At 42.7% G+C, this 25,785-nt stretch overlaps 1 protein-coding gene across 5 annotated transcripts in view; it reads right to left on the bottom strand.

Moving 5' to 3' along the window:
* OGFOD3 (2-oxoglutarate and iron dependent oxygenase domain containing 3) overlaps window positions 1–25,785 on the bottom strand; it is a 39,262-nt gene that overhangs the window by 13,018 nt on the left and 459 nt on the right. For 2 of the 5 annotated variants that reach the window (XM_065034628.1, XM_065034629.1), the window contains exons 2-8: window positions 24,947–25,164; window positions 19,518–19,593; window positions 18,570–18,612; window positions 11,574–11,638; window positions 10,967–11,023; window positions 7,838–7,991; window positions 149–272 (exon numbers count right to left, since the gene is read on the bottom strand). In XM_065034628.1, coding sequence (XP_064890700.1) covers window positions 149–272; window positions 7,838–7,991; window positions 10,967–11,023; window positions 11,574–11,638; window positions 18,570–18,612; window positions 19,518–19,593; window positions 24,947–25,164 — 737 coding nt within the window. The other 3 variants (XM_065034631.1, XM_065034632.1, XM_065034630.1) reach the window with 3 other exon arrangements.

Raw genomic sequence — 25,785 nt, 5'->3', positions numbered from 1 at the left:
CACAGATGGGTTGAAGCTCAGACAAAATGCTGCATTACTCCACAGTTACTGCTGACACAAAATAAAGTCCCACTGCACCCACCAGCCCACACAGTTAGTAAATGGCACCACCTGGGCTGCCCCAGCGCAGGCAAACCCAGACTCTCACCTGCTCGGGGCTCTATCGTCTTGTTGGAACCCGCATCCATAAACACAAAGCGTCCCCCACCAAAATCTTCAGTGTAGTCAGACAGGTAGAGCAGTGAAGTGTAGTCAAAAGAGCCGTACGTTACCTAGGAGTAAAACAGTATTACCAAGCATTACCAAATTCTACTCTCAACTCCGCAGAGCACAAATAAAGCAGATGGATCTGATGGGGTTATGTAATTTTCAAGTTTTCACTCATTTCATAAAAGGGTCTCTGAAAGCTGAGAACTTTAACAGAAATTACATATGCTTTGGTCTATTCCGTTTATATACAAACTACACATAAAACTAGCACGTTATGTTTACTATATCTATTATTACAGTTTCCATAAAGAACCACTCTTATTGACTTATGTAATCCAAAGTCTGCTAAACAAGCACTAAACAACATGGCTTCAGAAGTTAGAGCTTTGCCTTGTATCAAAAACACAGATGAGCTCAGATCTACTTATGCTGTTGTAAGATAAAACACCACTCTAAGGTTCATGGTGAAAGACAACCAAGAACAGTCTTTGACTAATTAATTCCACCCACTATCTAATCACAGCTACAGGTTTCTGGAAGCCTCACCTTCTACTGTTTTCACCAGCTATTATGCAGGAGGTTTCTCATAACAGTGAATCAGACTTTCCAAGTAAAAACACTTGTTGGAGGAACTTCTACTCATTTCCATACAGGTTTTGTTTAAAAGCCTCCAATGTGACTTTCAAAGTTTCTGCTTCCTCTCAGCCTGCAGACCAAACATCTTATTTAATTCTAACAAGGTGATTTTCCTTCCTTTTAAAGTATTATTTTTGCTCAATATGTACATTGAAGATGGAGAAAATAAATACTATGCAGTAATACTCAGAGAGAAGCTATTAAAATATTTGACAATGAGTTTAGCTGGATTCTGAAAACATTTTTTTCATATCTATATGTCACCAACAATTAAAAATATACTTAAAAATCAATGGCTGTGTTCTCCAATTCCTTTACAGTATATCGCAACTCCATCAAGTTCCGCATTACACTGTCAAGCAGCAAAATGTGCAGCACAGTAGCACTGTATAAATACATAGTATTTGCAGAGTGTTTTGAGTGACCTGGTGACCATTAGAGGTAGGTGCTACTACCCAACTTAGACATTTTCTAAATATTTTCAATTTTGGTTTAGGTTACATTCATTAGTGCCAGTTAAATTTTGGCTCAACAGCAGTCGTACGCATTATTCTGTAAGGGCAACGACTAAAGAGAACATAGCAGCAGATGGAATTGGAAGACATTGTCATTCTTACTCATTTTATTATTTGGATCATAAGGGCTTAAAGGAAAAAAGCCAAATCTGGCGATATGCTGCAGTACACAGTCTGAATTAAAAGAATGAGGGAAATGTTTTAATTATCCCCTTCTCCCCATATTTATACAAACCTTAGTAGCAATACAAGGCAATAAATGGGAATTAATAAGCATGTGGTACCGCAGCACCTCAAACCAGCCATTCTACAGCAATTAGGTGATCAGCTTCACAAAGCTATTTTCCTCTTCATGGATTTGGTGATGAAACTTCCAGTCCGTTCAAGGAAGTCTTCCCCCAATTAAGTCATCAGCACAGTGAAGAAGTTCAAAGAGAAGCCCAACTCATACCTGCAAGTCTAACGCTGTAGAATTGTTTTTATGAACTCTTCAGTGCTGCGGCATCTTTGCTCCATCAGTGCACTCCTCATCCTTCACCAACTCTAAACTTCTAAGAGCTGGCGACGAACCATTTTAGCCTAACCAAGCATCTGATTTCTATAGACGACTAATCTGAGGAACCAAGTGTGCAATGGAAAATGGCTTTTCTGTCCCTGTTCATTACTAACAAAGCAGCCAGGCCTGAGAAATGCAACACCACGGAAAGGAGGCACTAAATTATACTCAGTTATTTAAAATGCCAGAAGTCCCACATGTATATAAAATATATTTATTACCCCGGTAATAGCTTCCAAATCCAGAAAGGTTAATAACTGAACCAGAAGTTCAAACTATGTGAGAAAAGCTGTCATTAAAACCAGGTGATAAGCTACAAAGGCACACTGCAGCAAATCAAATTCTATAGCTCCTCAGGAACAATTCAATAGAAAAGATGTGGGCATTTCCATTCAGCCTGATACTTCATACAGTTAGAGTGTTCTTTTTGAGTACCCTTTATTTAAATAAGTCAAACACAGCTAATATGTAATGGTAGACACTCAATGATATTGATATGATTCTTCTTAAAGGCTATTATTATAAATACAACTAATTGTCAGAATTAGCCAGCCACATTTTGCAGTGTGGCACCTTTGGGTTTTTGAGGTTATATGTTTATATGCAGGTAAACAGCGGTAAGAATATGGAATAGGCCTGTGGTTACTCAGACACGTAGGAGAGCATCCTCTGCTTTCCATTGCAGAAGAAAATACATCTGTTCACTTTCCAATCAGCTTAGATGTAGCATGATACCTTCCAGGAATCAGTCAGAACTGCTCTTTTCTCATAAGCCTCAATCTCTCTGTGCTGATAATCATAAAAATGGCCTTGATGGCTACTTCCAGTGTTGTATATATTGGTAGTATCTATTTAGTAGACAATATAAGACACCAAATAGCAAGTCTCTGAATTACCAGGGGCTGTAGGGGAGCTGAGGCAATAAGTTTCAGCAGACACAAGAAAAAAAATCAATCCTCAGATTTCAAGGAGGATGCTGTCCTAAGGCAGAAGCAAGACCTTTTCATGTTATTTCATAACATGTCTAACAACACAAGGGGAAGACAAAGAGTGAAAAGTCCACTAGCACAGGGAGCAGCTGCCATCAGCGACAGCCCCAACGGCCAGAGGGTGGTTGGAAGGGTCAGGGGGATGGAGATGGTGTCACAAGGTTTGGCTTGTTCACCTTAGAAAAAAAGGCTGAGAAGGGATATGACTGCTATCCATAAATACCCAGGGATGGGAGGAGGTGGAAAAAAATAGCTATAAGCTGCTCATGAAGATATTTAGGCTACAAACAAAGGCTGCAACCAAGAAAATTTACACTGAAATCCTGGACTAGCTCCAATAGAAGAAATGCAAGGAGAACAAACCAAAACTGATCTTACGGCAGATCCTGACAGTTCTGTGAAAGACAATGGGAACCTCGCCCAGACAGGGGACTGCAGAAATCTTCAAGTCCCTTATCACTTCTATCAGAGGATGTTTTAAGACTATTCTGCTGTCAGAGCTGAGCGTGCAGCAGCAACCCCATTATAAATCAGAGATTTGCTGTTTGAAAGGCTCATCTCCAAACAAATTCCATCCAAGATGAAACTCCACATCTTAAGCCAACGCTCTCTTTATTTGATTTAGCTGCTTATACATTCAACAAGATTAAATGAGTCATTTGAGTGATTTCAGGGTTTCCATTCCTGTGCAACCAAAAGCCAAATAGATTTTAGAGAAAAAGAGCAAAGCCTCATACAGACACAACAGATCTGTGCTACTCCATTATGCAGTTAAAAATCTTCCAAACCAAGGATATTTAGATTAATAAATACAACTGCAATAGTCTAAGCAATATAGGGGAAAAGGGAAGAGGGGTACTGGTGTGTTCTAACAAGCCTACATCTTTGACCCAGTGTCAGACTTTGAAATAGAAAAGTGTCGCATTAATTCTTCAAGGGCTTGAGTTTTCCTTTCTTTGGGAAAGAGGCAGAGAAAAAGAATCCTAAAGTCTTCTAGAAGCAACCTTCACCATTTAATTATTATGCAGAAATGCATAAAGTGATTTGTTATTTATGTACTCTCCTTGGAATCGAACAATACAACACAAAAGCATCCAACAAGCTGTCAATACTTTTAACATGCTGAGCTTATTTATCTGTCTTCAACTCCCCCGTACTCGCACTTATTTTGCAGGCAAGATAAGAATACCACTGCTCTTATCTGAGAAACGTTTCCTACCTCAGATCAATAGCAACGGTTTCAACTGCAGTCTGGAGGTGGTGAAACACAGTTTGTTGGAGAAATTAAAACACAAAGCAGGCTGGCTGCTCTGAACACAACCTGTGAAGCTCCACAACCTTTCTATCCTGTTCAGCCTCCTCTGAAATACCTTCTGACCTACTGACCTCCTGTTTGAATTCAGTCTCCTGCACAGCCTCAACAGCTAGAAATATTCTTACCTTTTTCTACCCACATACCAATACAGCTACAGATCTACATAACATACATCTATAGTAGGCTAAAATTATACACAGACATATTCTACACATACTGTAACATTTCTGTAAGCCACGATCTGGCAAAGACATACATGGAAGCTACATCCAGAAATAGTTCTTTTCCAATTGCACTTAACAGGAAAATAACACCAGACCTTTTGACACACAGAAGTTAGAGCGGAATTAGTGGCTTGTTTGTGCAGCAAGGAAAGGATTCAAATGAATCCTTTGAAGCCAATTCAAGTTAATGATGTAGCAGAAGTAAAGGCGGCCAGTGTCTGGTAAAAATAACACATGATGATGGAATTTGGACTTTTACAGCGGACACGAAGTGAACAGGATCAAGGTTTTACCTCTATCAGACCCTATTTAAAGCATCATCAGCCTGGTTCAAACTCTGAATTTTCAACCTGGTAATGCAAAGTGCTATCATTCAACTATTTAGCGTGCAACATTGCTGTCACGACAGCGCAGAGAGTAGCCCAGCTATGGCATATTCACATACAGCCCTTACTGCAAGAAGGCTCTTGAACAAGAATGAAGATAACCACATTAAAATATATTCACCTGGAACATCAGTTCAAGGCACAGATGAAAAGCACTTCAGTGGTCTGAATGCTTGAGCCTTCCAAACACAGTCAGCTGCTACAGAACTGAAAAACGTTCAAACTACTTGTAGAAAACACACAGGACAAGCTATGGTTTTAACTCCCAGTGTGATCTAAACAATACTTCTCAGAAAATATCCTGAAAATTAGCATAAGTCACATTTTCATGGTTTAGAGCAGGTATGCTATTTTTTGGAGGTGCAAATTCTACGTGATTATGAACATAGTGTTTGTTAACTGCACCAACTAGGATAATGGTCTTTTCACTGCTGTCATAAATCAGACCACCCAATTATTCAGTATAGACACTCCTAAGGTTTAGGTTATACATAGCAAGCTTAAGAAAACGCATTTTGCATTTGTTTTGGGTTTTTTGTGAAGCTGGAGATGGGTTAGAAAAGCCAAGGCCAGTCAGTTGATGTATCTGCTCCCTGAACAGCCAGCCTGCGAGGTAAACAAACGTGGACAAAAGAGAGGGATAAGAACAGGCAACCATCCAGCCTGCTGTCCTGGTTTTGGTAAAAGACAAGTTCCTCTTTTAGTGAATTTGCCTGTCAGTTAAAGCTTCATATTAGCTGCATTTTACTGGAGAACCAGATACATGTTGTGGTAAACATAGCAATGGAATGAGAAGTTATTGCTAGGCATGGATGCACATCTCGCAAGAGGGGCAACGAGAAACAGGTGACCAAGAAACTGCGTATAACATCCCATTCACGTGAATACTTCATATAAAAGTGGGAGATCACGAGGATCACGTCCATTTTTTTTTTCCCTTTTGCTTATGGCCGCATTAGGAGAGGACCTTGCTAGTCGTCCCTGCGAACTGAGGCCTAGTGACAGACTGAATCCAGCTCCGGTTGGCTGCAGAGTCCAGTCCAGGACTTTGGTTGCTGGCTCTGCAGTTGCTGAGACTTTCAAGGTTGGTTTTGTACATTTTGTATTATTTTCTCTATTCTTATTAGTAGCATTAGTAAAACATTTTCATTAGTAAAACATTTTCAATTTTTCCAACTCTCTTCTCTGTCCTTTCCCACCCTATTGCCTGTCCTGAGTGGGAAGGGACAGAGTAGGGGGCCAAAGGGGGAAGTGGGGGGGAAGAGGAGGTTAACAATACATCTGCCAGGGTTTTATTGTCACCCCGCAATCAAAACCCTCAACACCTGCTGTCCATCATGTACAGGCAATGTCAGGATGCCATAACAGAGAATTTATTTCCTCTGTAGAAGCTGCATCTCTTTATGGAAAGAGATTTGCTTCTAAATGACAAAATAACTTGTACATTATAGGAAAAATTGGGGTAGAAACACTTAATTGTAAGGTTATCCAACCACCTTATTCACTTACCAATGCAAAACACATGCAGAAAAGAGAATATTGGCAAGCCTAATGCGCGTGCAGACACAAAACTCATTATAGTAATAAATCAGAGTCTGAAATTCTAAAATACACTTTTGGGCTGAAAGAAAAAGAAAAATATGGAGAAAACAGGCATCAGTTATTGGAATTTACTGCTTTCTTGTCCCTCATGGCAGTCAAATTCAATTCTCTGAAAGTGTGAAAAAAAACCTATGAGGAACCTATGAATTTATTGCACTTCACGTGGAAATGAGCATAACATGAGATGGAATTCTTATGAACCCACCCAGCACAGTTTATTCTCTACAACCAGCTCCCATCAGCACTAGTCAAAATAATCCGCACCTCAAAATCATCCCTCCCGCCCCAGTCCTCGGTGCACTCCTGTTCAATGGTTATATCGCAGCTTTTTAAACAAGCAGCATCCAAGAGCTGAGCTGGTCTTTGTCATATTAGTGGCTGAAAATTCCATGTTGTATCACTTGCTTCTTCTGAACAGCGGCTGTGGAAGCTGTCACTGTATTTTCTAAATTTAAACCGCGTCTGCCTACATGAACCTTTGAACTTGGTTAAATTCAGAAATAATACCAATCCCAGATCATTCAGGTCCATTGAAAAATGCAAAGTATTGAGCTATAAACCTTCAGATAGAACACTATGCAGTTGAAGTGGGCCTACATTGCCTCTGGTGTTAGTTTTATCTGCCACATATTGCAAAAAGCTCTTCCTGTTGTCCTTGACCCCTCTCGCCAGGTTGAATTCTAAGGAGGCCTTAGCTTTCCTAGTTGCCTCCCTACACCCTCTGACAACAGCCTGATATTCTCCCCAAGTGGCCAGCCCCTCCTTCCATGATCTAGAAACTCTCCTCTTCCACTTGAGCATACCCAGCAGTTCCCTGTTTAACCACGCAGGTCTCCTGGCTCCCTTCCTTGATTCCTATGTGTCAGGATGCTCTGATCTTGTGCCCGGTAGAAACAGTCCCTGAACACTACCCAACTATCTTTGGTCCCTTTACCTTTGAGCAGCCTTGCCCGTGGGATTTCCCCCAGCAACTGCCTGAAAAGGCCAAAGTTTGCCTTGCTGAAATCCAGGCTCAGATCAGCTACCAGTGACCAACCGAGCACTTTGCAACAGCTCCTGCCAGACCTGCTGAAAGAGCAAGAGCTGAATGGAACCGCAGGTTTGAGAGACTGAAACACTCTGTGGGTTACAGGTCAATTTATTCAACGTTTCTGATAAAAGAGATGCTTGAGTAGTCATTCACATAATGTATTAATTCTAGCAGAAGTATGGAAAATAAAATAAAAAGGAAAGTAGCGGCCTATGTTTCTAAAACTCACTTATCCTTCCATGAGGTTCATCCCCTGAAGGATTTTTACAAGCACCCATTTTCAAACAAGTTTGACTGACTGTTTAATTAAAAGTGACTTAAAAATTATTTAATAATAACAGGAAGATTTTGCATCCCATTCACCTCCTACTCACCTTGTCAACGTGTGGGTGCCAGTATTCATCGTGTGTTGTCTTGGCTCCCGTGTTGTTTATTCTCGAGAAGAAGGTTGGCTTCGTCAGGTACAGGGAGGCAGCGCTGATCCCGAAGGCCTGAGCAATCCTTTGTTGAATCCGCTGTCTCACATCACTGCAAAGAACAAGAAACAGTGACACATCTCTCCTGCTGCTTCTGCATTCTCCTTATTGCTTCCTCAGAGCAAAGCTTCTTCCTCAGCTAATAAATCATGGGGAACATGTACCTGTACTTTCTTATTTTGCCTTAAATAAAGGAGATCAACCACATAAGGAAGAGTGACTTGGGTTGGGGTTTGTTGTTTTGGCTTTTTTTAATTCTCAGAATGTCAACAAAAATAAATGATGAAGTAACTAGAAGTCCAAGGAACATACAACTCAAGAGAAAGGATGTTCACTAGATTGTAAAGTGGACAGCTTAATGTATCAGCAGCAGCATGAAGGACTGAGTAAAAGAACTGAAAGTGCCACAGCAAAATTTCTGTAAGTTACAAGCAAAAAATGCACCGTCAGGAGTCCCTGCAAAGTGGGATTCACGTGCTGCAACAGCGAAAAGCCCCAAAGGCAGCAGGAGCAGACAAAGCAACGCTCTTCAACAGCCAGAAAGGCTTAACAGAAATCATGTGTGCTGAATGAATAAAGGAAGAAAGCACATTACCAGCTCTTCCTCTGCTCATTCTGTGTCTCTACCTTAAATAAGTTGTAAGACTTTTAGAATAAATCTTTGATGGTGCTATTTTCTGCTGAAGCGACAACCCTTAAACCAAGCATCCCAATTTAAAGGTCTCTTCTGGATAGAGATGCATCTGTTATGTGAAACGAGAGGAATTGCTGTAATATGCCTGGCAGATGGTGGTTAAAGCATCAACCTAGAAACCATAATTGATTCTGAAGCAACATAATTTTGACACAGGCAGTTTAGAAACCAGCCTCCTGGCTCAGAATGCCTACTCAGATTTGTTATTTTTGCAGTCAGGAATACTTAGATATGAATTATATTTAGTTATTTCTCTCAAGAGTGTATTTTTAAACTGACCTTCATAGGTAAGTGAAAGTAATGAAGATAAATGCTCCCAAGAATCATTCATTGATGAACGAGGTGTGTGCCCTGGTGACAGAAGATCCAGAGAAGGCAGAGTTACTGATGCCTTCTTTGTCTCTGTCTGCTCTGCTGGAGGCTGTCCTGAGGAGCCCTGTACTGCTGAGCCCCCAGAGGAGGGCAGGACAATGGAGGAGTTTGCCTGGGTTGATGAGGACTGGGTTAGGGAGCAGTTAAGCAATCTGGATATCCATCAGTCCATGGGTCCAGATGGGATGCACCTGTGGGTGCTGAGGTCATTGCTGGACCGCTCTCCATCATCTTTGCCAAGTCATGGGAAACAGGAGAGGTGCCTGAGGACTGGAGGAAAGCAAATGTCACTCCAGTCTTCAGAAAGGGCAAGAAGGAGGACCTGGGTAACTCTAGACCGGTCAGCCTCACCTCCATCCCTGGGAAAGTGATAGAACGACTTCTCCTTGGTGCCATCTCAAGGCGTATCAGGGATAAGAGGGTCATTAGGGGCAGTCAACGTGGCTTCACCAAGGGGAAGTCGTGCTTGACCAACCTCATTGGCTTTTATGAGGACATAACAAGATGGATGGATGATGGCAGAGCGGTGACGTGATCTACCTTGACTTGAGTAAGGCATTTGACACAGTCTCCACAGCATCCTTACAGCTAAACTGAGGGAGTGTGGTCTGGATGAGCGGGTAGTGAGGTGGACTGTGAACTGGCTGAAGGGAAGAAGCCAGAGAGTCGTGGTCAATGGGGCAGAGTCCAGTTGGAGGCCTGGATCTAGTGCAGTGCCTCAGGGGTCAGTACTGGGGCCGGTATTATTCAATATATTCATCAATGATTTGGACGAGGGAATAGAGTGCACTATCAGCAAGTTTGCTGATGACACCAAGCTGGGAGGAGTGGCTGACACTGGAAGCTGTGCTGCCATCAGAGACCTGGACAGGCTGGAGAGTTGGGCAGGGAAAAATTTAATGAAATATAACAAGGGCAAGTGTAGAGTCTAGGCAACAGTATCTAAAATAGTTTTCAAATAGAAATAAGCTTTAAGTGGTTCATATTTTAAGATAAATTACTATACTAACAGAACTAATAAACCTATTCGGCTACTTAATGCTACTTCCACCGCTAGAGGGAGGTCATATTCCTTCACAAAGGCAAGAAGAAGACAAAAAGAGTTAAAAAGCTCAAGCCAGGTACATTTTAAATTATGAGAAAGCCAGTGAAATGCATAACTAAAGATTTATTGTGTCTAGTCAAAGAGTGATTGTTCCTAAACTTTAGCCACACACCTTCACAGACACATGGAACTCGTTACGTTTGTTGTCTTCGTTAAGTACATGAGCAGGTCTACAGGAAAGCTAAAAGGATTAGATGCCAAAGCTATTACATTATACCTTTACTTCATATTCTGGCTGTTTAGGGGAAAGCATCCTCTGCTTCTCTAGCCAGAACATGAGTAATTTGAAGTTCTTCCACTTCCCGCTTTACTATTCCTTATGTTTTGCTGGGCTTCACCCAAAAAACCCCAAGTTCCTAATATAATAATAGCATAGGATTGTCTTCATCATCTAACACAACAGCTCTTGGATAACACACGAAATGGGAGTTAATGCTAAAGGATTTTACACCCCAGCTATAATGTTCTAGCCAATAACCACACAGCTCGGATGAAGCCGCTTTCCTTGCCCGCAGGTCTGCAGAGCATCGGCCCCTTGGGCAGAATGGGAATCGTGTGGTGCTGCCGTCATTCTGATCGCATTTACACCATCCGTAAGATCCTGACACCGGTAACGCAGCTGAGTTCAAAGCAGCAGATCCTATCAGGTAGTCACCAACAGCTCCTTTTACTTATTTTCCTCAGAGCATCTTAATTCTCACAGACATTATTATTCTGAGCTGCAAATTCAATTGTGTGTCTGAATCCAAAGGACAATTAATTGTGTGTCTGTCCAAAGGACAATCCCAACCTGTGCTTTACAAGAGAACCAAAGTTATGTTTTGTGCTTCATTGAATAGTTATTGAAAATCTTTACCGATACAATGCAAAATCCTCTTCTGTGAAGATGTCTTGAATTTTGTCCCCAAAGTACCTGAAAAATTAAACAACAGTCTCAAAGAGGAGTTGCCGAATCAGACTGTGCTTTACCCACAGACAATAAATGACAACACAATACAAAGGAATCCTACAAATGCTTTTAGGCACGATGTTCCCAAAGCATTGCTCAAAGACTACAAGTTAAAAGAGTAAAGGATCAAGATGCAGCAACAGATAATGGAATTCCCCGGGCATGAAAAGAGCACATGAAATAAGCACATGGATTCAAATTTTTAAGAGTTAAGACTACTTGATTTCTCCCACCACTGACAAACTAGGCTGTAATTGTAAAAAACAAACAAAACCCCCACTGGTGCAAGAAGAACTCTTAAAATAAAAGGTAATGGCAGCTTTCAAAGAGCCCAGTTCGACAAAGGACCCATTTTCATGCCACAAAAGCTTTTTAACTGGTTGTGGAAACCGTGGTGAATCCGTCCAGCTTGTGCAGTTCGTCACCACTAACCACAGGGTCTGAGCAATCTGAAGAGGCGACGAGCACCAAAGTGCAGGACAACGAGCGGCAGCAACACCCCATCCCATGTTACCTGTACAGATTGACAAAATGCTTCCCCAGCGACAGAGCTCCCGAGTGCAAGTCCAAAATTGATGCCTGGGAAAGGAAACAAAAACAGTAGGAAAAAGAGCATGAAAAGGTTTTATCATTATTAACTATGACCTTTAATAGCTGTCCCAAGTCATGTCTCACTTTCCACAGCCTCCCAAAGAAAAATATTAGTTTCTAGCAACTGGGTTCACAATCCTAATGCTTAATTTATAACTACAAGCCCCTCTGAGTTTGCTGTGTAGGTGCACAAGAGATGAAGGTATATGAATAAAGCACAAGGCTGCTGTTCCCGGGATTCAGATCTGACGTACAGAATTGCCAGAATCTTCCTCCACACATTGGGGTAAGACACTGTGCTCCTGATCCCTTCTTGAAGACGTTTCCCTTCCACACTAAGATAACAACATTTTCCAATATTTGTGAAACGCTCAAGTAGCAGCACTAATGTTTATCTTGCCCAACATTTGTTATTAAAACTTCTCCTTCCCCACAAGTTCCTGTATGCTTCTCATATTTAATACGGCCATAAAAGTCTGTTTAAAAGAACAATTCTAATTCTAAGGCTTACTAGAGCCAAACTTTCTTTTCCCCAATTTCTAAACCGCTGTAAAAGAAAACCGAAGAGTAAAAAGTTTTCACATATGAAAATGCAATCCATTTCTTCATCTGATTCAAACCAAAGACTTCTGCCCAGCTCCAGACCAACCTGAAAAGATTAGTACTCACATTTGCCAGGATAAAGAGCTACCTCTCAGGACTCTAAATTATTTCTCTAAATTGAATAGAGTATGCTTTTGTAAGTCTCTTGCTGTCCACAAAATACACGTTTGTTGTGAATCGGTTAAAAGATATTTCAAAATTTGTCTGCTTAATAGCAGCCTTTTTTTTTATACTAGAAACATCAAGGAGCAACAGTTAATTAACCTGACCAGCACCAGAATACTGACATTTTTGATATTCAATATCCAGGCAATCTGGCGTTTCTTGATGTGCCACATACCATTCACATTATTCTAGCAAAATCCAGACAACAATAAAACCACTAGGTGAGCTGCCTGGAAAGAATGATAACTTCCATCTTACCAGCAAGAAGAATTTCTGGGCATGGTTGGAACAGAGCTGTTTGAAGCCACTTTGTACCTTTACCCAAACACAGCAGCAGCAAATCCTGAGCGCACAGATGTGACCCAGCTGCAGCGCCAGGCTGGCAACCCAGCCTCACCTTCACCCCAGCCCAAAGCACCTTCCTCCCTCCTCCTCTCCATCACGGCGGAGGACGACACACGGGACAAGCTCTTGGCAAAAGAAAACTGCTGCAGCCTCCGCTGCTCTGAGCTTCAGGGCTGAAGGCGGGGAACTCCACTACAGTCTCCTTTTAGAAAGGAGAGGAACAACCATCTTTCAGTAAACCTGCCTAAATCGATCCCTGAACTAAGCTTCACAAACAGATAAAGCAACAAGCTATTCAAGTGGACATAACATGAGCTTTTCACAGAATCATTTTGGTTGGAAGAGACACTCAGGATCACTGAGCCCAACCATGGAACACTGCCCCATGTCCCTGAGAACCTCATCTCTGTCTGTCCAACCCTCCAGGGATGGTGACTCCAGCACTGCCCTGGGCAGCCTGTTCCAATGCCCAACAGCCCTTTGGGGAAGAAATTGTTCCCCAGATCCAACCTCAACCTCCCCTGGCGCAACTTGAGGCCATTTGCTCTCATGCTATCAGGCCTCTTTCAGACCTCTCCTTCCCACAGAAGTTCTCCGAAAGCTTCATAGGACTTATGGAAACAAATAATCTCATGCTCATGGAAAAACAGCTCTCAGAATAAGGTTTACTCAAGCTTCAGAAGCAAATTATTTTCATTTATCAGTTTCTGGTTCTGTATAATAACCCAAGCTACAGCTAAAAGTAAAACTGCTCCCGTGTAGCTTCAAAAATGCTTGTGATCATGCTAAAATAGATTATAAGGAGAAGTAGCAGGACACATCTGAAAAGACAGATTTAATTCAAAAACCAATTGTCTTTCAAATGCTTTCAACGTGCTTTCCAAACATACACATTTCTTCTCACTCTTCCAGCACCTGATGATGATAGTTGGGAAGATGCAAAATGACCCAACAAATCAATAAAAGCCACCCCCAAGGACTGTAGGTATTGAGAGCTGAAAAAATAGCTACAATATAAAGCCTAGAAAAGCCAGATGAAGACTGAAAGTCTGAAAAAGAAAGAATATTCTTCAGGGTTGTTCCAGACAGAGGAAAACAACTGAACGCCAAACATAGACGGGGACTTGATTACATAGGAGCACAGAGCTATTTGTTTAACAACCACCTTGGAAACAAACTGAAACGTTTATTTTGGCCTCTGCCCTTTCAGAACATTAAGCATTTTCGGCATGGTTTCCTACGCTGAGAAGAAAACCTTGTGGAAGCCTGTGTCAACACCGCTGCTCCGCGGCCAGCGCTGATCACAGCCTGGGACTGGGCGGTGTCCCCTGATAGAGAGGGCAGGAACACTGCAAACACACACCTATCGCTGAGAGCCTGTTTCACACAATGACCCCAATACTGTGGTTTATAGAACTTGTACAGAGAGGAAATCGAGCTTCCTTTAAAGAAAAAAGAGGACCAATCTACGTTCTTTTGGATCATCAATATTATTAGTCCCAAGTTCTCCACCTTCTCACTGCTAAATGGATTCAAAAAGCACACAAATAACCACCGATGTTCAGCGTATGCCAAAAGGATCCACTTCCCGTCTTGCAAAGCACAACAGGCCCTGCCTACCATCCTCGCTAAAAGGAATTTCCAACCTTTAAAATATACACTCACTTCAACAATTCCACCTTCTTCCTCTGCCTCTTACAAAGTTTTAAGCATTACTTCTACAGAAAGCAAGCAGACACACCACCCAAAAGAGAAAAAAGACAAAAAACTTACTTCTACTCGCCTGTAGAGCAGCTGACAGTGAAGAGAAGCTGCTAAATTAATATATAGCGTGATTCGGTTATAGAAGACGCACCCAACATTAACCAGTTGACACGATAAATGCTTTCTAACCACCTGCAAAATGAGACGCTACTTTTCAAGTTTTAGATCCTTCTGCATGACAAGAGCGAGACAGACTCAGTAACACATTGTGTAGGAGCAGAGCTTATATTTGACTAGTAATTAATAGATGTATTGTAAGTAAGAAACTAATCAATTATAACTAACTTCATACTAATCTTATGATTTGGCAATTATTTCTTAGTATATTGTATGTTAAAATTTTCCAAAAATTGGAACGAATATGCAATAATTGTGTGACTATAAGCAACATGAGCATCCAGTCATTGGAGCGCTTATGGAGGATGATCCCCAGTGCTGATAAAATAAAGAATGCTGCCTAACAGCAGAATTGATTTTACTCTTAAGTTTATTTCTTTGTTTCACTGGAGTCGAGTCCAGATAATCACAGCAACACACAGCTGTAAGTAAATGGAGGACACACAGCCAACAATGTCTTTCACCCCTCACAAGTACAAGTTCCTAAGTGCCATCAGGAGGCTAATTATGAAGAAATAAAACCATGCAGCCTGCAGTAGAGGTATAAGATGGGACAAGTGTTATGTGCTCTCTGGAAGATGCAGAGCTGACAGCGTTTGGAAGACTTCAGAATTTAGCTGGGAGGGCTGAAAGCAGAACACGGAGGGATATGGTTGCAGAACCACTGTTCTATACGCAGGTCCGTGAGCCCGTATCAGAAACCCTTGTTTGGCATCACAGCTACACAGATCGATCAGTCCTCCCAGTGATTAAGGAATCTAATCCCCTGCAAACGGAGCTCTGGGTGGCTGCTCCCGCCAGTTTTGCCGGAACCAGAACACCGCTGGCTGGCCGCATCAAGGCGTTTCTTCTCTGCGGCTTCTAAATACATGTCAATAGATCCAGCAGTAAAGAGTCGTTTCATTTACACCGGAGACATGACGGCAGTCGCAAAGATGTGAATGAATGAGCCATGACTAAAGTGGTAATGCAAAGGTAGCATGCAAGAAAATATTAGGTAGGGAAGAAAGAGAAAGGTCTTTATCTTTAGAAAGAAGAAAAAGCCCAAGCTGAGGCAAATATCAAGAGAACTAATGCAGCTCACACTCTGAACGAGGGAAGGAACCGAGTACAAAGCTATTTCACAGCTACAGAGCTGGAGATGTACAAGGGAAAGCTGGGAGTACGCGGCTGAGGAAAACATGCAGGCCGACTCAATGTGAGTGATAAAGCATGATTCAACTTTATTGCCCGAGATAGCGTGCATTTATACCAAATACCGTAATTATGCATACTTGTCTCTATCTAATAGGCTAAGCACTAAAAGGTTACATTTACTTACTCCACCTACTTGGGTTTAGCTAGCTATGCGCATCCCGCATTCTTCTGACTCTTATCTCTTCAAGGATATCCTGACCCTGCCTTAGTCAGTACTTTTCCGTTCCCCCTTTCCCACGGCCTAATAGACAAGCTAACTAAGGCCTACTTATGTCAACTAAAATGGGCTCTGCTCGTACAGTTGCTTGGTGGACTCATGTCCATGCTCCTTGAGCCAATCCCTGACAGAAAGCAGCACCCTGGTGGCAAAGATGCTGTTCAAAGTTAGACTAGAACACTGCAGTGGCCTCTCCCATGTGCATAAACAAAAATAAATCTAGGAAAAATCACAAAGGGAGATAAGAAAGCAAGCTCAGCATGACCACTGGGGCATGACTCCTGGGACACTTCAATAATTCAGGGGTTTGCCAGGACTTTCTCAACAAAAAAAGGATGGAAAGGAAACAAGTTATGCTATGCTTCAGCCCTCCAAGGAAGCAGAAAGGGCAGCAAACGAACAGAGGAGAGAACTGACAGCCACAAACTGCACGTTTAGGTGTTTAAATTATATCCAGATGCACAGACAAATCCACTTCTGTGAACTGAAAATAAGGAGTATGACATACAGGAAAGAGAAGTTGCTTAAAAAGGGGTCAAGAGGGAATCAGAGAGAGCAAAAATGCAGTCTGCACCCCAGCAGAAATCTGAATAAGTGGTATTTGGAATAGTGGAGAGATCAAAGTGGCTAAAGCAAGAATTAAACAGAATGAAACAGAAACAAGGAATTAAGAATTTTAAGGAAAAAAAAAAAATCAGTCTTGGAACAACAGGCATAAATGGACAGAATTATCCAAACATTCTAAAGCCCAAGAAATTTAAAGCAACAAGGCAAATCTAATCCAACAGGCTTGAGAGGCATATGGGCAAAGTAGCTAGATGGAGGAAGACTTGAAGCATTTTGTATGCTGTGAAGGTAAGAGATGTGAAAAGCCAATAAAAAGGCTCAAATGAAGACAGACAGTTTCATCTCCACATCACCACACATCCCACCAGTATTTAGTGATTGCTGAAGTCAAGCTAGCACTGCTGGGAAGAGATTCACCCCACAAGCACGCACATTGAAAAAGAAAGAGGAAAACGGCACAACAGGAGAAAAAGCGGCATTAAAGAGACTGTAATTAAAGGCTTTTCCTAAACATGATCTCCCAGAAACACTGGCCAGCACGTGGTTCTAGCATCTTTCAGTGTTTGTCCACTATTCTGGATAAGACCTCAATGCAATACCACTCAACTTCCTTCTTGGACCTTTCCCTAAGGAGTTACAGCAATGCAATAACTTTCTGACATTCACAGATAAGAAATGTGAGACAGGTTGGATCAGAGCCCAGACCTCTCAGTGGACATCAGATTTCTTAACAGACTTATTTTACTGCCACAATAGAATCTTCTTCCCCCACCCCGTTTCCCTCCCCTTCAAAAAACCACCCACAGTGCCGCTTCCAAAATGACGTAGATGCTGAGTTTATATTTGTCTGACGCTCTGGCTTGTTGTCCAAGTGACCCCTGGGCTGCCCTGGGCATTGGGCAGCGAGTTCACCTCCCCTCCTGTCTCTTCCAAGCTCTCTCTGCCTCAGTTTCCCCAGTTTCCTGACCCCCAGCTGCACATTAACTTTCTGTGGTCCAAATCCATGAGGCTGCCTGTTATACACTGCCCTTCTAATCCCTCTGTGGAAGCCTAATGGCAAATTAGATGTAGGTCCTCAAAAAACAGGATACAAACCCCACTTGGCAGCACTAATGGCAAGAGTTAAGTTGTAGGTCCCACCAGGCAAAGCAATCTGGGCAAAGTGGAAAATCATGCAGCCACAGAACTGCAAAAAATCCAAGGGATCCTGACAGAACAGATCAGAGAGTGTTAAATCTTTTAAATATATTGTCACAAATAGGCAGCACTGTTTAAGTTTCTCAGGTTACGGTTTTTTGCAGGTCTTCCTCAGCAATCACAAGGACAATGAAGTCTTATTTTTTCATTGAAACCTTTCTCCTTTTCTGCTAATATGCGCCCTAATTCAGCAGAGGCCTAAACAAGTGGTTGTGTTTACAAATACTCAAGAAACAGTTTCTGTTCATACACGAAAACATCCTGAGAATGAAGATGGGGAGGAAGAAATTGAAATCAACACGGTTGTTAAAGCAAAGTGGTTTTGTTTCCATTTTTAAAGAACATTATTCAAAGATCTGCTTAAGATATTACATGGTATTTTTCATCACTACACAAAGCAAATCTTTACAAGATGCTGTAAACCACTGTGACTTAGTTTCAGAAGTCAAACTTGTGCAGTTCTGCTGTAGTAACTGTTTCCAGCTGGAGAAGACAAATCAGTTCAAGAGAGGCGCTAGAATTAACTATAAACTGAATAACAGAAAGTGTCAACTGTGTTGCAGAAGTCACAAATTACACTGCTAGCAGAAGTATTAATGGGAGATAAAATAACTGTCCAAACAAATTTTCTTCCAAGTTTGAATGAAAGGAAAAAATTCTCCATCTCCTCTCCAGAAGTCCCAAAAATGCATTTATAATCTTGCCTTGGCAGTAAAAGAACGTAAAAAGTAACAGGACACTGCTCACCCCTCCATCAGATCCTCCCAAGGACAGTCCCCTCTCTGCTATTCTGCAGGCAAAACAACAATCTCAGATGAGAACTGAAGTCTGATACTGGATCCTTCAATGTCATTATTTGCAACATGTAACTCTTCAGTATTATCTGATGCATCAAATAACCTCGTTAAGAGAAGCTGCCATTTATTTGAAACAAATCTTGCAGCCTGTCATGAAAAAGTATCTACAATATAGAACACTTTTCAATTTGCAGCCTCCTCCCATAAATCCCCAGAAGACCCCCAAAACCCACTGCCTTTCAAATACATTCTGGCCAAGTAAGATTAAACATAAAAACCCCAGAGATGTTGATTCTTCGGGGCAGTACAAATAAACCTGTACAATGCAGAAACGCTGCATCAAGATCAGCAGCTCGGCTGAATTTGAAATCGGTGGCCGGCCCGAGAAGGGAGCCAAGCCCGTCCACCAGCTGCCATCCCCTGGAGCATCAGTGATAGTCCCCACTTGCATGATTATCAAATGCAAATCACACTCAAAGAGGCTGATAACTTTTCTAACTGCACCATTTGACAATGTCCTCTATTATTTGATTAAAACTCAGCACTTTGTGTTCATAGAGGACTATAGGGTCAGCACCAGCTCAATTACCCAGAAACAGACTCAGCTGAAAAGAGGTTTATGTTTTGTTGGTTTTATAGAGGCCAAATGGAACAGAAGGATTTAATTAATTTTCCCTTTTTTTTTTCCCCTCTACAACTCTCATACCCCACAAGCCAGGCAGAACATGAAAATGAACTGCCTCCACTAGAGCAAAAACACTAAATGGCTTTGGAAAAAAGGTTTTAGCTAGTTTAACCCACCCTCCTTCAGCTAAGGTGCAGCAAAAAGCTCATTAAACACTGGCACAGTGTCACTAAATCAAGTGCTCAAAGGTCAAAGAGCTAAAAGAAAAATTACCTACGGATCCTTTCAGCTTCTTCCCTTGTGATCACCGCATCGGTCACACCTCTGCCACACTTCCTGGGAGTGCACCCTGGAACACAGGGAGGAAGAGAAATAAGGAAAGGTCACCTTTCCAAAAAAGTTCAAAACAGATCCATGATATTTTTCTACTCCCCTTTCAGATTCACACCATTCAGAAGGGATAACAGCAACCTCACAGTGTTTCAGAACTACAAGGCCGTTCCATCTCCATTCTGATGTGTTTGGCTCCGCTGGCAGAGAGAAGACAAACCAGCCAACGTCACCATTGCTCCTGCAGATTCAACTCATCTAAGTCACATCACTTACACCGCTACGGCTGCTTGGTGCAATTCCCCTGACTCCTAGACATTCCTTCCTTGCTTGGGAGAAGAACAGCCCCTTGTTCAACACATTTAAATTGAAGTCAAAGGCACCCACAGCAGCCGACTGTTCCAACACAGATCCAAGTCAGCAAACCAACTGGATTACAACCCAGATAACTCATTGCATTTACTGACGACCCAGCACCAATTCACTGAAGCTGGCTCAAGATTTAGCCTCCTGGAGGCGAACAGTAAGTTATTTGAAGATGATCTAGGAAAGCAGCAGTCTCAAATCTACTAGGGATTACATTCTTGAGCATCCATTTATCAGTGCCAGCACAGAACCCAGCACTGCGACAAGGAGCCAGAACCACTGCTCCCCAGCTCACTTATCTCTTGTGACCCTGTGAGCTAAAGAAACGGGCAGAATCAAACCACCCCATTCAGCAGAGGCTGTAGTGCCTTGGTATATTAAAAGCACCAAAAGAAAGTTTAAAACTCTGGCAAAAACCCAAAGGTGCTTTGCATATTAAAGAACATCACTTTGCAGTACAGTACCAGCCCCAAAGGTACAGAATTCAAAACAACAATAACCCACATGGGGTTTATAGGTGGAAAATTCTTAATTACAAATTTGGGAGTGGAGAGAGGTGGAGCTTCTGTGCCATGTTTCGGGCACATTGTAAATATCCCCTCTGCAACTAGAAAAGCTATGTGCAGTTTTTGTGGAAATTCTTGCATTTTTCAATCTCAGTTCCAGGAACCAACAATGTGCAAGTCAAACACCGCAGATCGTGCAATAAAAACGCAAGCACTGGAGATGCCGTGTTCCTTTGGAGAACATCACCATGCAGTTCTGCAAAGTAACAAGTGGTAGCCAGCAAACCACAAGTTTTCTTGTCTGCCCTAACAAAGACACACGCGTTTTATGTAAAGCTCCATCATACATTGAGCAGCGGCAGATTAACTTCGGTTACTTCTGAATGCCAGACTGAAGAGCGGCTCAGAAGCCAACTGACAGGGATGAGCCATCTCTGCCTCCAGGCTCGCAAACACTCACCCAAAGAGTGGGACAGATGGCTGAGGCGGTAACAGCTTCCAGCACCCAATTTTAAACTCAGACACATGCAAAAAAAACCAACCCAGCCAAAGAGCAACTAATTTGAGTTCCCAAACTGAGAAAAAATAACTTACCAGACATTTAGTTAGTAACCATAAGATCCACTCAAAGACTTTCAGAATAATCATCAATCACAAATCACATAACATATACTCCACACTGTACTGAGCATTCTGTTGCATATAAAGATGCCAGGAACCTTATGAAGCATAAGTTTGGATGTTGGCAGTACACATTTTTATACTGCCGTTACAAAACAAGATTAAAAAAGGCTGAGGTAACAGGCTGATACAAAAATGAGTTTGGGAGAAAGCAGAACACAGAAAAACATGAGGCTCTCCCTAGCTAACACAGACAAGGGGAATGGCTTCTGCCATTGAAAAAGTCTCTTCAAAGCTTGAAAGGCAAAGGAAATTGTCTTAGAGATGAGGGAAAGTTGATGTTCAAGGACAGAAGTGGTGAGGAAGAGTAAATTCAAAGGAGAATTTCAATACTCCAGGACAAACCTGTCTAAATAGAGTTTTCTTTGTACGACTCTCTGCAAAAAGGACACTAACCAAGATTTCTGATTTCAGAAGAGCTTTGTGCTCTCTATTTCTAGCTGCAAACCAGAGCACAGGTATCAGCCTTTTGGAAAGGCTGGGACCAGATTTTGCAAAGCTATAGGGTTACCTAGGACAACTGTTCCATGGCCAGGGTCTCTGACAGAGAACTGGAGGAGGCAGCACTGGAGTCAGGACATGTCCTGAAGGCACCAGCAGAAGCTTTTCCAAACTGGGAAGAAAACCAAGAAAGAGACAGCCCAGTACCAACAGTAAGGCACAAACACTGGATGAAAGCTAAAGAAAAAAACAGAAGACTCTGTTTGTTTGAATACAATTTTAGCATTAAGAAACGTGTTGTCTTTGTCTACGAGACCACAGCGCACAGGAGCACTCAAGTGTTAAAAGCACGCTTGGAGAACCTGCACACAGGAGAAATTTAGTTTAGTATCACCAGGTACTCAGTAGCTTCTACAAATTTCTGCCTACTAGGCACAAACCCATTCACTCATCAGATAAGGCACTTGGCTTTGGATCCAAGAACTGTATTTTTCCAATCAAGGTAAAAGAGGAACATTCCAAAACACAACTACTCCCTGTGGCCCCTGGATGGAACATGGGGTCCAAGTGCCTACAGTGCAGCTTTGTCTTCTACTTAGAGTGGTACTTGGCCAAGAACCACGTGCTGCCAAGATCGGGATGATTCTCAAGAGATGAAAGCCCCACCATGATGCTCCCCTAATGCGATCCATCCCAAAGCAAGACAAGGCAAAGATTTATCAGATGCCATCCCCACAACCACACCAGCAGTGTGGCTGCTGGACCTTTTCCCCTTCTCCTCACAGGCTTCTCTGCTTTCCACATCCACTGACCCAGTCTCTGGAAAGCATCTTGAAGCTGTCTCCTGGGCAGTGATCATGGATGCTTTGTACACTGACATAACATGTCAACACACAGAAGAGACTACACAGGAGTTTTAAGTAGTTCACCATTTCTCAAGACAGCAGAAATAGCCAAAGATCTGGCCGCAGGGTTTGAGCGCTCACATCTTCTGCAAATGCAATAAGTTAAGTGCTTGGCCTCTGAAAAATAACGCATTTGATTTCTGGATGAAGCATGTTTATTGGCAGGTAGTGCTGTTGAAATAAAACCGCTGCTCTGTGACAGCAGCTACCGTATCACTTGAAGCAAACTAGAAGCTGAGTGGCACTAGTTCAGTTTGAAGCAGGCACAGGTGCGTAAATAAAAAGCTCATCTTAGCTGTGGAAACTCCACAGCTGAGCATCAGGCACCAAGCGCTGATAGGAATGTGCCTCCTGACACAGAGCCAGCCGCTGTGGAGATCGAGCCAGCGTAAAGACAGAATGAAATGCTACTGAGTGATAGGAAGCTATTTCCAACGAAGCAACTCAAGTTCCGGCGCTGAATCCAGTTCGGCAGAGAACCATAATCCACATTTACTGCCTCCCTAAGCCACCAGTAGCAGCCAGGCTGAGCAAGGAGCCGGCTCTGCCAGGCCAGCAAGGCTCAGCGGCTCTTCACCACCCTCTGGCGGTGCTGAGCAGGAGACGGGAGTTGAGAAACAAGAGCAAAGTTTATTATCCAAGCACAACTGCAATTAACCACTTCACAAAACAGATGCGCACACATTTCTAATACCACTGACCTCTGTCTGAAAGCATAGTACAGGGGGACACGTGTAAAAACACCTGCTAAAAACAAAATCAATCACATAAGCAGCAGCAAGTAAACACCTAATTAGAAAGCTGGAACACAGAGGTTTTGCTTGTAGTAACTATGAAAAGTTAAAAAAGAACATATGTCTTTATGTGCCAGCCAGAAAATCCCCGCCCTGAGGAAGCTTCCTTGCTGGTAGCTTCCTGACAGCAGCTTTCTTCGCCTCAGTAACATTTGGGATGAACCCCCCAAAACCATATCAAGATGCTACAATAGCTGCACGGATTTAAAACCATCTGACCACAGACTACACAAACTTCTGGTTTCTGTTCGAAGCCTTTCAACCAACAGCACCAGGACCAGCCACCTGAAGAGGACAGGGGAAGTCACCTCCACATCCAGGCTGCAGTTGGACAAACGTTTTCTACCAGCACTGGCACTGCAAGAAATTTAGGTGTCATACAACAGCCCAGGTAGGAAGGTACCTCAAAAGATCACCTGGCCCAGCCTTTCATGGGAAAGGAAGCCTGGATAAGATCATCTAACACCCTGTGCAACCACATCTTGAAATCCTCCAGTCACAGAGGCTCTGCTACATCCCTGGGGGGCCTGTTCCAGTGATTCTCTCTGTAAAAAACTTCTTTCCTACATCAAGACGAAACCTTGCCCGGTGCAACTTGTACCCATTGCCCCTCATCTTCTCCATGTGGCTCCTTGTGAAGAAAGGGCCTCTATCTACTTGGTAGCTGCCCTTTAATATTGTAATAATGTGGCATCATCCCCCCAAGCCTTCCCTTCTCCAGGGAACAAAGACCCAACTCCTCCAGTCTCCATCATAAGGCAGGTTCTCCACCCTTTGGTCACCATCATTCTTCCTCAGCTCCAAGCAGCTTCCTCCAGCTTTGTATCAGCAAGTCTTTTGTCAGACACATAATGAAGCTGATAAGAAAACAGATTTAACTAAAAACAAATTTAAAAAAAAAATTTTGATGCAATACAGCTCTACCTACAGGTAGGCTGACAAAAGGCAAGAGCAGAGCTGCTCTCCGGCAGCAGTACCAGCTCAAAACATTCATCAGACACACTTTGCAGATCTGAAAGAGAACACCAGCATAGCTCATGTACGCAAACTGCAAGTGTGACTCTTACCGTTCTTCATCAGAGAAGGTGAAAAGCTTCCTTTGCTCAAGTAGATCCAACATCAACACTGCAAATAAATAATGCCAGGGGAAACAAATACCAATTTGACAGAAAACAGGCTCAGCTGGAAGGCAAAGACAGAGGAGAAGAGCTTTGCAGGCTGCATTAAAAGCTGCCAGCACACGCACATCTCAAAAGCAGCACATCAGAAGCTGGCATTTGTGCCTTTACCACATGCCAGCAGCACAGACAATATCCTAAATCAGTTCCATTCCTTACTCTGAATGGTACTTACCGGTAACTAACTAACCCACAATCCTATTACAAGAATCAGAGTATGAAAAGACACTAGAAATAGATTTAGCAGAAGGTTTATTTCTCACGGCCTAACCAAAGCAGTTTCATAAGAGAATTGTGTAGGAACGACAGCAAAACCTCTCAGGTGCAACTACTTCTGCACTGGCCCAAGGGGCATGAATGTTTGAGGATTTAAACAATACACACAGTGACCAGGTGTTTGGTGGAAGAACAGGAGTTACATAGTGCATGTTTCGTTAAACAGAGCAGTCGGGGTCCTCCGAAAACTGCTTCACCCCGCTTTGGACAACCCTCCCCAAATACCTTCGAATCTCTTGTGGCTGTCGTAGTCCTCAGAGCAGGGGACCTCGATGAACGTGTCCCGCAGGTTGTCCCCATGACGGGCCAGCACCTCCGTCACCCCGTCCTCATTCTGCAGGCAGCGCCAGCTCAGGAAACCCCCAGCAACGACCAAGGAGACGAGGAGCGCGGCCTTGAGCCACCTCCATGGCCAGTCCTGCCGGGCCCTGCTCTTCTTGGCACTGCGGAGGGAACGGTCACAGCCACACGTAAGCACCAGCGGTGAGGAGCCGGCACCCCAGCTGACCCCCTTTTGCACACCCACGTGCATAAAGAAAAGCTGCTAAATTAGCATACACTTTGACTCAGTTATAAAAGCCATATCCCTCATGAAACAATTGACGTGGTAAATGCTTTCTGACTACCTGCAAAATGAGGGGATATTTTTCAAGTTTTAGACTCTTCTACACGACAAGAGCGAGACAGAAACCTCAGTAACACGTTGTTTAGAAGCAGAGTGCTTCGCTTATAATGAACTAATAATTAATAGATGAATTGTAAGTAAGAAGCTAAACAATTATAACTAACATCACCAATTATTTCTTAGTACAGACGTATGTAAAAAATTTTCAAAAATTGTAATGCATATATAATAATTATGGAATTAGAAGCAACGCAAGAGCACCCAGCGCTTACGGAGGATGGTCTAGATGGAGGATGATCTAGATCGTGGCACTAAGTGCCATGTCCAATCTCAGTTTAAAAACTCGCCGTCCCTGGAGGTTTTTCAACTGAGATTGGACATGGCACTTAGTGCCATGATCTAGTCAATGGACTGGAGTTGGACCAAGGGTTCGTCTCGA

Source organism: Columba livia, chromosome 18 (genome assembly GCF_036013475.1).
Source record: "Columba livia isolate bColLiv1 breed racing homer chromosome 18, bColLiv1.pat.W.v2, whole genome shotgun sequence".
Lineage (NCBI taxonomy): Eukaryota > Metazoa > Chordata > Aves > Columbiformes > Columbidae > Columba > Columba livia.
Note: the sequence above shows the minus strand (reverse complement) of the source record. Positions and strands in the feature narration are given on the sequence as shown.